This window comes from Leuciscus leuciscus, assembly GCF_965113295.1.
Source record: "Leuciscus leuciscus genome assembly, chromosome: 19".
Taxonomy (NCBI): domain Eukaryota; kingdom Metazoa; phylum Chordata; class Actinopteri; order Cypriniformes; family Leuciscidae; genus Leuciscus; species Leuciscus leuciscus.
Window position 1 is genome coordinate 31569664 of NC_138743.1, and position 13538 is coordinate 31583201.

The 13538-nt window shown below is 38.3% G+C and overlaps 1 protein-coding gene and 1 long non-coding RNA gene across 5 annotated transcripts in view; one reads left to right on the forward strand and one right to left on the reverse strand.

The window, feature by feature from the left end:
* LOC309482857 overlaps nt 1-13538 on the forward strand; it is a 157612-nt gene that overhangs the window by 143985 nt on the left and 89 nt on the right. The gene's annotated exons all lie outside the window — the stretch shown is intronic.
* The window catches only part of ryr3 (ryanodine receptor 3), an 87529-nt gene that overhangs the window by 44325 nt on the left and 29666 nt on the right, over nt 1-13538 (reverse strand). For all 4 annotated transcript variants that reach the window (XM_082147425.1, XM_082147426.1, XM_082147424.1 and 1 more), the window contains 15 exons: nt 13081-13237; nt 12479-12643; nt 10352-10473; nt 9985-10165; nt 9770-9905; nt 7936-8031; nt 7515-7633; nt 4392-4525; nt 3337-3578; nt 2979-3171; nt 2351-2567; nt 2037-2141; nt 1105-1208; nt 693-776; nt 372-531 (listed from right to left, as the gene is read on the reverse strand). In XM_082147425.1, coding sequence (XP_082003551.1) covers nt 372-531; nt 693-776; nt 1105-1208; nt 2037-2141; nt 2351-2567; nt 2979-3171; nt 3337-3578; nt 4392-4525; nt 7515-7633; nt 7936-8031; nt 9770-9905; nt 9985-10165; nt 10352-10473; nt 12479-12643; nt 13081-13237 — 2215 coding nt within the window. The remainder of the gene's footprint in view (nt 1-371; nt 532-692; nt 777-1104; nt 1209-2036; nt 2142-2350; nt 2568-2978; nt 3172-3336; nt 3579-4391; nt 4526-7514; nt 7634-7935; nt 8032-9769; nt 9906-9984; nt 10166-10351; nt 10474-12478; nt 12644-13080; nt 13238-13538) is intronic.

Genomic DNA, 13538 nt, shown 5'->3' on the forward strand with positions numbered 1-13538 from the left:
TTAGCAGTAGCATGAGCCGTCAGTCAAGTGTTTTTTAAATAAACTCCTGATGTACTTACAAACTTTCCAATGCCTCGTTTTATGAGTACAGAACCTATTTGTACTACTGCAGAAGTTTGGTACCATTCTGGGCATTATTAGTGGGGTAATTTACGAGATACAAATTTAGAGCCATTAGCGCCTGCACTAAGCCATCCAGCTGATATCTCGAAATAAGCTTTAACTTTAAAAATGTTCAACCAAGGGAAAAAGGCTTCTGGGGGGGTGTTTGGCTCGAGGTCATGGTGCAAAGGACCCTATGATAATTTTACTCCGAACCATCCCTTTAAGGCAACATCATATCTAATGAATAATAAAAAGGACATTTTTACCTGCTGAATACCATAGGTCCATCCTTGTTTGATGCGGTCTTTGGCCCAAACATTATGAGCGTTTTCAGCCAGTTTATCAACTAGAACCTCTTGACCTGGTGTCAGTTTCACTTCAGAAAGGTCTAGTGGTGTAGGTTTATAACCATTTGCCATCATGTAGCTTTAAATTAATTAGGATACAAATGGGAAAGGAATTAAAGTAGAAACAAGAAAAATATTTAACAATATCAAAATGTTCATAAATCAAACTTTATTTAGACAGCTAGCTAAAATAGGAACTTTATGATATCGTTTTTTTTTTTTTGTGTGTGCTAGTTTTACTTCTTGGGGAGTTTCATCTTTTTCAAGTCTTCCTCAGCATCTATATTGACTTGAGCAACATGGCAGCCCAAAGCAAGTAGGGTCCTGAAAAAGAATAACTTTCAGAAAACTGAGGAAATTATCAGACAAACAGTATGAGCAATATTTTATGAAAGATGCAAGTCGAAGTGTCAAAGACAAGTAGTGTAAAAGAAATGAATCTGTTCAACACCTCATTGAGCTGTATATCGCGTTTCAATCTAAATACTGCTGAGTCTAGAGGCTGTATTGGGATGAATTTGCAGCCACAGCCTATCAATATTTACTGATGTGCATTTAATTACAATAAGCATTTTAATAATCATAGCCCAAAGTAAAACCTTTTACAGCATATGGAAGTCTGTATTATAGAGGACATTGAGGTAATACTCACTTCAAAGTTTCAGTTGACATTTGCAGGTTATAATTCTTTTCTGTTTCTGGCAGTTTAGAAAAGTCGACAAGACAAGGGTGCTGTCTCTTGTTGTCATCACGAACCTAGAAAATAGCAATTTATATTAATTAGGGAGTGAAATAATAAATCAACAAGGGCCGATTTCATGTGGAATATGGAAAGTCAAATACTCCAAAACTAATACCACTCTCTAATTCATGACCCTTTAAAACTCTTTAGATTTATGTGATGCGAGAGAGAATGCTAAAGTGTTTAGGATTGAATAATGTTGGCAGAATGAAAGTGGCATTGTGCTTGCCAAGCCGCTCTTGTTCTGTGACCCCACACACTCACAGCAATGCCACATTGAGCCAGCAAAATCTTATTAAAATCTGATTAATCAGAGACCAGCTGGGCCTCTGAAATATTTGTTATTAATAAATGCTAAGATCTGGCCTCAGGAGTAACGGCAGCGCTCAACCACAATTCATTTTTCTGCCACGCTCTTGGACAGCACGCTGCTCATTAAGATTGTCTTAACTACTGTAATACCGCAAAGCTCTGTCATCAGAGTGCTTTTCCACTGTGCTCTGCAATTTTGCATTTACTCTCCTGCAGCGATCAGTGGAAGAAATAAGACCGGATCAAAGTACTTTCCTTTTGCCATTACTATCTAAAAATAAGATCTGCATGGCCATCTGCTGTGTAGCTACTTGGGATGCTTAAATATTCATGTAGGCTGCAGCCAAGGACTCTCAATTCAGGTTGACATTTTCAATTATCCTCCTCTGGGTTCCTCCAGTAGTTAAAGTTACACAGCAGAAATTATCCTGATATCTGAGCTTGTGTCATACAGAGAGTATCTTGCTTTTGCTGAGAAATTCTGATGATGCTGTTTAGTATTTTCACAGTCCCCTGAAATGTTTTCCTACCTTGCCGTACATCCATCCAAGCTCTATTTTGTTCATGCCCCAGAGCTCATGGATGTTCTCAGCCAACTTGTCCCTTACATTTTCAAGATATGGAGGCAGGACAATCTGGATCATAAGACAACACCAACAACAAAAAAATATAAATGTAAAATTACAATACCAATATTTATGTCTGTCTTTGTCTTCATTTGATAATCACACTAAGCCATTTCAGACTTTGATTAATCTTGAATTAATTGAGCAGCCCTAGCAGAGCTTTATAACATGTAGAAAAGAGTGTTAAAATATGGTGAATTACTCAGTTAATATCTCACCTGGCTGGTGTCGACAGGAACAGGAATGAAGGAAGCCTGGGACAGGAACTCTGTGGTGCCCAGCAGATCTCTCACTCCTTCCAGGTCTCTTTTATACTCCTTCACAGGCTCCACACGCATCTTTTCTTTGGGGAGCAGGGCTTCATAACATGGTGCATAGCCCGCAGGAGGAAGGAACTTAAAGTCTCCATGGCGACCACCCAACAAGAAACGGACCCTTGAGGAAAAATAAAGAAAGATGGCATTTAAACTCATGATCAATTACTTGATTAATCCTAATACACCACCGGGTTGTTCAAAAATGTCTTGGTGCTACTTAATTTGTTTGGATTTGGTTGAGAAGTCAAATGATGAGTAATGGCCTTTCTCTGTTGATTGAACATAAAGCGAAAGAAGAAAGGGTTCATTTGTCACACAGAACTACTTCTGTACAATCATTTCAGAAGAGCTAAGCTCAAAGTGAAAATGATAGAAACACATGTTGACTGATTGTTACAGAATTTTGTCCACATTAATATTAAAACTATGTATACTGTAAATCCGACTATATTTATTCTTGCTTTTTATGTATCTGTAACACAACCCGACAGATCAGCAGTGTTGGGCACTTTATATTGGAGAAACTCACTTGACCCCTGCAGAGAAACTGACGACGGGAAAGAAGAAGCCATCTACGTTGAAGTCTTCAAACATGCCTTGAACGGGCTGACCGTTAATTCGGAAAGACATGCTAGGGGCTCCGAGATCCAGACAGCAGCTCACCACATCATCTGAATTCAGCAAGTGCTGGTTAATAGAGGCCACCGCCCGTGGGATTCGCCCTATCATAAGTGGAGAGAATAAAGAATTTAGTAGATTTGTGTGAATACTGCTGCTAAAACAAGAGAATCAGAAATTATTTATGAGTTACATTCATATATGAGTTTTTCATAATGTCATATTAGATCAGCTAGGGAGGAACATGGGTAAAACAGCTTTAAATGTACCTGACCACAGATGAAGTCCATCAAAACTGTAGGAGCAAAGATCGTCACCCACACCATTTCCTCCCCAACCCTCTCCACCCCCAGGATAGGGGGCATAGCCTTTAGTGGTGGCCCAGCCAACTCGAAGGTGGGTGGGCTCACTGGTTACATAGTGGTCTACTTGATCGATGATCAGTTCAAAGTACCATTTCTTATACTGCGCAGAGCCCTCACTCATGCCCAGGAAGATGTTGGGTCTCATACTGTATAAAAAGAGATCACATTGGAATTATAGAAAAAAAATATACATCAATTATTAACAAATATTCCATTAACAAATAAGTCCATAGAGGATGTTTGAGTGTTGACAATGACTGTTAGCTTCACAAAAAAATATAATTGTCTTAATTTGTATTTTTTTGTCTTGTGGTCTAGTAAATGTACTCTGTCGACAAACACTTTTTTTCTTGTTTTATTCATAAATCTAAAAAAGTGGTTCACGCTTAAAACAAGAATGGAGCAAAAACAGTAAAAGTAATTTAAATACAATTTTAATGTTACATTTTAATAAAAAAAAAAATGACACAAGATGTGAAAAAAACGTCAAAATTTGAACACTTCTCAAATAAATCTTGTTTAAAGTTTTTGGCATACATTTTTTTTAAAGAAATCAATACTTTTATTTAGCAAGCACACATTATTGATCAAAATATTGATCAAAAGTGACAGTAAAGCCTTTTACATTGTTACAAATGATTTCTATTACAAAGAAATGTTTTTTTATTTTTTTATACATTTTATCTTACAAAGAATCCTGAAATAAAATGTCTCATAGTTTTCACACAAATATTAAGCAGCACACTTGTTTTCAACATTGATGATATTACGAAATGTTTCTTGAGCAGTAGATCAGGATATTAGAATGATTTTTGAAGGATCATGTGACACTGAAGACTGGACTATCGGCTGCTGAAAATTCAGCTTTAGAATCACAGGAATAAATTAAATTAAATAACTTCTGAATAAGAAACGTATTTGTATTTGTGTGTATGGGGGTGGGTGAGAGGTTTGTCTACCTTTGGACATCATTGACCAGACGTGTCTGGAGCAGCAGGTCTCTCTTGGGAAGCAGGTGATCACAGATGAAATTCTGATTGGCTCTCACAGCCACACCATTGCAGACACACAGGGAACAGAGAACATCTAGAATCTGAAAAGGAGTGTGGGATACAATTTAACAATGCTGTAGTTTTATTGCTTTAAACACATTTTATACTGCACATTTTCCCTATGTAAAACTTTATAGTCTTGTGCTTACATATTCTCAAGTGCATACTTGAGAGGGTTTGCTAGCGTAACATGCTGTGCAGCTCCTAGAATGTATTTACGAGTTTACATGACCTACATTTTATAAGACAGAGGAATTCTCAAGTCAAGTAGCACGGGTCTAAACTAGCAGAAACACCTGTCCCTTGTTAAAATGTCTGGATGTTTGCACCTCTCATTGCACCTTGAGACGTTTAAGCAAATTTTTTACTCTGCTGTTCAACAACTGGGGTCAGGAAGATTTTTTTTTCTTTTTAAAAGACATTAAAGGCAATTATAATGTTACAAAAAAAAATCTATTTCAAATAAATGCTGTTCTTTAGAATTTTATATTTATCAAAGAATTCTAACAAAAACTTATCACGATTTCCACAAAAATATTAAAGCTGCAGTCCGCAGTTTTTCCTCTTTGTCGCCATCTCTGTTCGAAATCTGCAATTGCAGTTATTCGCGGAATTATCAACTTTACGTGCGTTGTGCCTCGGCACGGCACAGCGCGGATGAATCCAATGTTTTGAGGAGAATGTGCGGCTGTCAATCACCGCGCTCGTGTGGATACTGTCATTCTCAATCACAGATTATACTTTTTGGAAGTATGACCAACATAAGAATTTTCACCGGAAAATGTCGTCTGAACAAGTAACATCCACTTTTGTTCTGACCAACTAAGGGAAAAAAGCATTGCAGTAAATCGCGCTGATTAAATCTAACGATCACTTATCATATCACGTCAAACCGTGCAAATTATACTTTGTTCTCAAATTGTTAATGTTAATGCCATTTTTGTACAAGTTAATATGATTCTTTAGGGTCTAAATGAAAAGTTTGTAATATACATTAATTAAAAATTCTCATTGGTATTGTAAGAAAAAACACTAATTTTACCTGGTCAAAAACAGCTGTTTTCAGCACGCCATTTAAGTGCATGTGTCTTTAAATGATAATGAGCTTTGCTCACCCCGCCCCTCTGTTCTGTGGGACGTTTTGACACAACACACGTGGAGTGTTGCCTTGACAACAGTTGAGGGTATATTTTGGAGAAAGAATGGCAGCGGGAGTCTCTGAGGACACATCTGTGCACCCGTCTCAATTTGAACCGGAGTCGGACCCGGAACAAGATGACGCCCCCGAGGAAGTTCGACAATTAAGGCTCGAACAGGACGTTTCTGAATGGTTGGTTAACGTAATGTCACTTTGATCTATCTTTGTATGTACTGACCGCAGGGTAGAGTAGTGAGATACGAACGCTATGTGTTTACTGATACGTTAGTTCATTGACAGATTGATGTTACAGCTAATGGTCATGAAAAACTTTTTTTCGGTAAATGTAGGCTTGTCAGTGATGCGTAACGTTATCTATGCAGTGTTAGGTACAATTGTCAGGACTGAAGCACTGACATGAGGTCACGGCAGGAATGTTTCTAGCAGTAGTTGAAGGACACCTAAGAATTGTTGTAATGTATGTTTATGTCCAGTTTTATACTGCCCCTCGTTTATAAAGCAGTCTGGTGAGAAATGATTCGCGCAAACATGAAAGCATTGACGTTGATCGTGGGTAATATTCCCTTCGAAAACAAAACTCAGCCACTGCGTCTTCAGCGGTTCGGATTTAGGAACGTCAAAATGACTGCTGTGTTCGTTATTACACCCAAGAACAGAACACCACAATCGCTTAGACGCCATTCTGCTCCAGCGTATCAACAATGGCGGACTATGATGTCAGCTCGCTCAGGGCGGGTCTGTGTTGAAACGCTGCTGTCAACTAATAATCGTGGGAGGGGCGTCCGACCGTGTTACGTCACACGGTCAGACGGCTCGATTTGAGACAGGGGAAAACATATAAGGAGATTTAAAAAAAAACACTGGATGGATTTTTATCATTATATGATGGTTGTGTACAGGCACTGCCAACACACATTTCAATACAATCAACTTGTAAAAGTGCATGTACCATTATATGACCCCTTTAACAACATCAGCATTGCGTGACTACATTTAATGCCCTTCCGATATTTATCCTTGTTTTCGCATGGCCCGGTTGCAGTCTGTTTTTTTCTCCGAAGTCTTTCATGTTTTACAACGGGTGAATCTCCAGTTGTAACTGGTGATTGTCGTCTGAACCTTTCTGGTCCGCCATCAAATTGATAAGTTTAATTATTTCAAGTGCTGTGAGAAAAGGCTATAAATCTCCACCTCCAACATCCTCACACGCAACATAGCCTACTAGCCGGGACACCTTCTTATGTGGACAGATCCCGCGGAAATCCACCAGTACCACTGGAATTAAAAACATTATTACAAGCTTACCATTTTGAATCGAGCTAAGGCAAGCAGATAGTTTTGAACACTGGCTGGTTATGTGCTAAAAAAATTATTTTGGATAATTTTTAACCCAAAAAAGCTACGGACTGCAGCTTTAAGCAGCACAACTGTTTTGAACATTGATGTAATAAGAAATGTTTCTTGAGCAACAAATCAGCATATTAGAATGATTTCTGAAGAATCATGTGACACTGAAGACTGGAGTAATGACTGCTAAAAATAAATAAATCTTTTTGATCAACTAAATGCAGCTGTGGTGAGCATAAGATACTTTTTTTCAAAAACATAAAAAATCTTGCCGACCGCAAACTTTTGAACAGAATTGTATGTCTCCTCCATAATATAGAAATGTACAGATTCACACTAAATCTGACGGATTTATCTATGAAACTGCATTTTCAGCTCTTCATATAATATTTATACTATTCAGGACTGCAGGTCTTAGTTTCCATCTAAAGACTTTAGATGGTCAGCAACATCCTTTATATTCCATACTCTACTATACATAATCTGTGTATGTGTGTGTGCTTGTAGAAATAGCAAATGCTGACCTTGTGGTTGCGCCCATGCTTGTACAGCAGAGAAATAATGGATTTGATGTGGGCCTTCTGGATGATGTTCAGAGATTCTGGACTCTCGATTAGGACACAATGAAGCACCTCTAAAATGCCTGCATAGAATTGCTTTATTAATATTGCATTGCAGTAAACACAAGAAATGATAAAGGCATTACATAATCAGATAGCAGAGAGTTGTATAAGCAAATTACTACAATTGTCCACATGATGCCATTAATCCCATGTAATACTTCAGTGACATGAAGCTAAAGCTAAAACCATTGACATACTGTATGTGCAGATGCTGATGGTGGATCACTCAGTTAATGGCTACGTAAGACAGACTGGATAATGTATAACCCCTCTATAATCAGTGCTAATGAATGTGTCTAATTTGACATATAGCGGTATTTACCTGATGAGGACTCCAATCGCTCTAGCTTGCTGACTAGCCAATCCAGCTTGCGAGAGAACTGTGTGCAGTTGGTTCTGTTGCCTCGAATCAGAGCGGCTAATGGACAAAAATCAATGGCAATAAGCTCAATGTTACACTGATTTTCCTACATACCTCAGACAAATCCCTTTCACTATCCTTCACACAAGGTTTCCAACCTAAATGGTCATATTCTAAAATGAATGCACCTTCCGGTGTGTGTGTGTGTAAAATACTAAATAGGAGTAATCCTAACCTAGACCATTTTTCTCAGAGCAATCAATCAAACTCAACCCCAGAGCTAAAGGCACTTTGCTGAGAAATTGTCTAGGCGGTTTTGAAGCCCTAACACCCCGAAAAGAGCTGCTTCCTGTGGCAGCAAATGCATCCATATGGAGCCTTTAAAAACTGGCTGTTGTCACTAGCCTAATGTATCACGCTACTGTTCGCCAGACAGACTCAGCACGGCCCCTCTCGAGGGTGACCTCAGCGACTAGAGCGAGCAAAATTTGGAGCAAGCCTTGATGGGGGCTCTGATAAATGCCAAGCCAGTCAAGGTGAACAGAGGAGAGTGTTTACGCTCACTGGATGCTGATGTGATGTCAAAATTTAAAACAAAAATCATTTGCTAAAGATACTGTTCTTTAAAGTGCTGCAAGAAAGAGTACCATAACTCCGAAATAAGTTCGCATTTTTGGACTTCCGGTTTCATAGTCCCAAAGTAAATGGGTTTTTTGAATGAGTTTTTGTTTAAATGCCTTACCATATTTACTCAATATAGTCTGCTTTACATTGTGTTTACACTTGTGCTCTTGCAAACTATTATAAATAAAATTTTCCAATTTGTAGATTTTAAACAAAAAGTCGTCAAAAACTAAGTAGTGATGACCAGTGTTGGGGATAACGAGATAAAAATAGCACACGTTACATAATCAGTAAAGTAACACATTATTTTTCAAGTTAAACAGAATATTTGAGTTTCATTTTCAATTAAGTAATGCAGCTAAAAGGCCTTTACACTTGTAAAAAATAGAACTTGTAATTAAAAAGCAGAATAATATAGCACGCTCAGCATAATGCTATTTTGGTCTGAAAAAGACAGAAAGAGCCAAAGCTAGCTAAGGTGAGAAAAAGTAATGCAGAAGTAATGTAACACATTGCTTTCCATAATTAGTAACATAATTAGTAACTTTTTTAAGGGGGTAATGCATTACTTTCCCCAACAAAACAAAACAAATCATGAAATGATTGTAATGCATTACTTTTAAAAGTAATTTTCCCCAACACTGGTGGTGACTTATTTTATTATAGCGTAATTTTAGCTTTTTACCTCAGCCGATTGTATTTAGGCTTGAAAATAAAAACACTCAAATTCAACTTTTGTTGATCATAGAGCTTCTTTTCTGCAAAAATCCAAAAGTCAATGGAAAAAAACCTACTGAGTTTTTTGTCAAGGGGAAAACTTTTGGGTTGGCCTACAAAAATATATAATCCCTGCAGCACACTTTTATTACTACTAATAAATGTAGTATTAAAATGCTTCAGGATCTACAAAAATATTGAAAAAGTAGCAGAAATAAAATGGTCTTAATAGATTTCTGAAGCAATTTTGCTTCGATCTCAACTTTTAATATCTTGAACAAGGTCCTTCTTCTCTAACTGTATGTTTGCCCTCCATAAATCAGGCTGAGAGTCAACAACAAGGTGATAAAAGAGAATAGAATTGCTATTTAACTGCCTCTAATAACTGTCATGTCTCTCCATCATCACCTTCTGTGAACAGCTGAAGGCTTTGGGAATGTGATTGAATTCTTACCCAGAAGCTCATAGAGGAGGTTGAGAACGTCCTTCCATGCCTCTCCGGCCTCCTCGCCAGCTAGCTCCTCAAACTCAGCGGCACTGTTGTACACGTTTAGCCGATCGATGCAGTTTGAGACCAAGGTAAGCATTCCCTAAAATAATCAGAATAAGTGTCAGCCTGTACATTGTATGATCCTGAATCTAATAAGGCATGTGTGAGTTGTATTCAACCTCCTCTTTGAAGAGATCTTGGCGCTTAATGAGAGATCGAAGCTGCCTCTGTTTCTCCTCATGTTCGAGCTCAGAGTCTGGCTGTTGGAAGTACACAATGAGGTCGTTGAGGGCCTGCAGCACTTCACACACAGGCAGAGTCACCTCTGTAGCCTTTTCTCCATTCAAACCATCCAGACCCCTAAGACCAGGATAATAAAATGATCAATATTATTTAAATTATTATTTCATGTTTTTTTATATTTTAATATTAAAACATTAGGAATTTAATAACTAGTCTCATGGTACATGGCACTCAGTTATGGTAGGTAGGACTTTGATATTGTACTATTTGAGCATTTGATCTCTGTGAGTTAGAGTCTTGTACCTGATGAACTGAGTGAAGAGGTGGGTGGTATTACGAATGATGCGAGCCGCCCTGGACTCCTCGTGCTGGCAGAGCTGCAGAGTCAGCCCGTCATCCATATGGCCCTCAAGAGACAGGACAGCCTGTACACATCGTAAATGTACATTAGCATTGACTGAAAAGTAAAACAGCTGACGAACCAGTTCAGATATACAAGGTTCAAAAGTTTCGCTTTTTTATTTATTTAAAGGATTAGTTCACCCAAAAATGAAAATTCTGTCATAATTTACTAACCCTCATGTTCCCTCAAGATGTTCATCTTCAGAACACAAATGAAGATATTTGAATCATGAAATCTAAAGGAGATCTCTGTCCTTCCATTGACAGTCTACATAACTACTAATTTGATGCTTCAAATAGTTCATAAACAGATCATAAAACTGATCCATATGAATTGAGATATTTAGTCTGTATTTTCTGAAGAGACATAATCGCTTTATATGACAAACAGATTGAATTTAGGCTTTCACACATCAGTTGTGGTAAACGTGCTTGACATGTGGGAACCAATGAGGTTCATTCTCATGTGTTACACAGCACGTTTGAGCTTCCACAAGAACCAATGAGGTTTGTTCTCGGTTCTCAACTGGGTCTCTTTTGGAAAGGTTCTAAAGGTTTGTAACGGCATGAGGGAAAGTAAATGATGACAAAATTTCTTTATTTTTTTTTCATTTTCATCACAAATTATATTATCAGTATAACAATTAGAATTTTCTGAAAAATTTTGAATTTCAGAGTGTATTAGTATTTGTAATTTTTGCTTAATAATGAACATCTGACCATCTGTACCAAGAAATAGTGCTGAAATAATGCTAATTCATTTTAAGCTGCAATTTTGTTCATTTTCAGGTTAAAATTTAATTATGAGTCCCAGGTTTTAAATGTGGCCTCAGAGTTTTGTACAAAACACTACATTAGATTATGTCGATCACCCTGCTCTGGCCATTATAAATCCCGAATCAATTGTTAATGTTAAAAGCGTCTGTGTGAGTTTGAATATCATTTTGTGTGTCTTTTATAGTCGTACTGAAAGCAACAATTCATCTCAGATCTTCAAAATAAATAAAAGTTAACAAGAACGTTCAAACTGTCAACTCATTGTTAACAGACAAGTGTATTCTATGACAACGATTGTTTCAGTAACTCAGTATGTATTTTTAATAGTGTTAATATTCATGAATTTGATTATGTAGGCTACTTAACCATATCAATTAGAGTGCCGGGAGCTTGCCGAGAGAGCCCGTCAACGCGCTCTTCAGATTGGCTGAATTTGAAAGATTTTGATAGACTACATCGCGTCCCATAGTTGCGTCGCATCTGGTGAGGACAGTCAAATTATTTGTCGCTGAAATCTTATCGCATCGCGTCAGGTTAATACACGGTGTCAGAGTCTGTGGTCATACTGTATTTATCAGTACTTGTCTAATCTAGCATTTGGACAGGATGCTCATGAAGTCACTTTTTAATGTTAACATTAGTGCTTAGATTCAGGCCACTTACTGTAGTAATTTCAGTGGCCATTACAAATCTATGGGCTATGAAATCTATTAAACTTGGCACCTCCTCCTCACAGGAGAGTCAGAGTCCGTCCAGCAGACTTCATAAGCTAAAAAATCAATATTGGTTTATTATTATCGAAGTGAAAATCAAATCAAGTGTCACCAAAGTTACGACTTTGGCTGCCTGGACTGTGCGTAAAGGTGGCATGCTTTTTCTGGCCTTTAGCCCAGAGTTACGCTGCATACCAGAAGGCTGGAAAGATGTGCAGTCCATGTGAACGTGTAATCCCGACCACTTCCCCAAAAACACACTGTCACCATGCCTACCTCATTATCACATTTAAACCATGGCCTCGTATATCCTACACTCTTCACAGAAGCCACTGCGGTTAAGCTTGAGCCAACATTAGACCATCCTGTGAGCCCCATAATCTTTAATGGGATCATTACTTACAGCACATGATGTCATGAAAGATGTGTGTGTGTGTCATTCAAAGTCGTTGTAATCATGTACGTGTGACCTGGAGAGGGAGCTAGGTGATAGTTTCAACCTCTTAGGACAAAAAAGCACAAGGACACTATCTCTCACCCTTCTCTTCAGTGGTCCCAGGCGAGAAGATTTTGCATCAGGCGCTTGGTAGGACAGCCACAGGCCCGTGGACACATGCATGATGAAGCAGAACGAATCACCATATTTGATCTCTGCAACCCCCATACCATCAATATCACGCTTTGGGCCAGAGTCAATCTTTTCCTGCGAAGAGAAAGACAAATTGCAAAAGTCCTGCCATTACTGTGCCAGCTCAATGTCATGTGGTCATGTGTAAGCTTTATTGAGATAAAATAGAAAGTAGAGCAGCTTGTTTTATGACCTCTCTGCTTGTTACAGCAGAGCAAGGCTAATGCAACACCAATATACAGTAATAATGCATTGAGGATTAGTAATTGGGAAACAGATGTAGCAATTACAGAGTCTGAGCACTGACTAGCAGAGCTACAATCTAATAAAGTCAGTTTGTCCAATAGCTGAAGCTGTCTAGCTCTGAAAGTCATTGATTCGTCTCATTTATTTCATTTTCTATTAAATATAAGGAATGTTACTGGCTCAACTGACTACATTTGTGGCATAAAGTTGATAAGCACAAACAAAAATTGAAAGCTAAAATCAGGGTTAAAATATATGGTTCAAACCTTGCTTGCCCGGAAACAGAAGGCAGTTGCAGTGGTGTCAGACTTCTCTCTGTCTATCAATATCAGGCCATGCTCCTCTGTCTGGCCCAGGTAGTGACCGGTGGAGAGATGGCGCAGGCGGAAGGGTTGACCCCATCTGATGTGGCTCCCACTCCAGCTATAATTCAAGAAAAAAGACTACTCTGTGAGTATGCATCTTTTCATCTTCAAATATGAGACGCAAACAATTTTAATGCTTAATCAATCCATAGGACTTTGCAGAAGATTAGGAAACCTTTCGATTTTCTAAGTCATGGATTACATACACTGCTCACTGACCTGACTTTGAACTACCCTTTTGGGCATAATTGGAAAAGACAGAGGAGGAGAAACCAGTCTGGGGCATAAAAAATTTACTGCAGTTTCAACCCAAAGGATTTGTGTGTGTGTGTGTGTGTGTGTGTGTGTGTGTGTGTGTG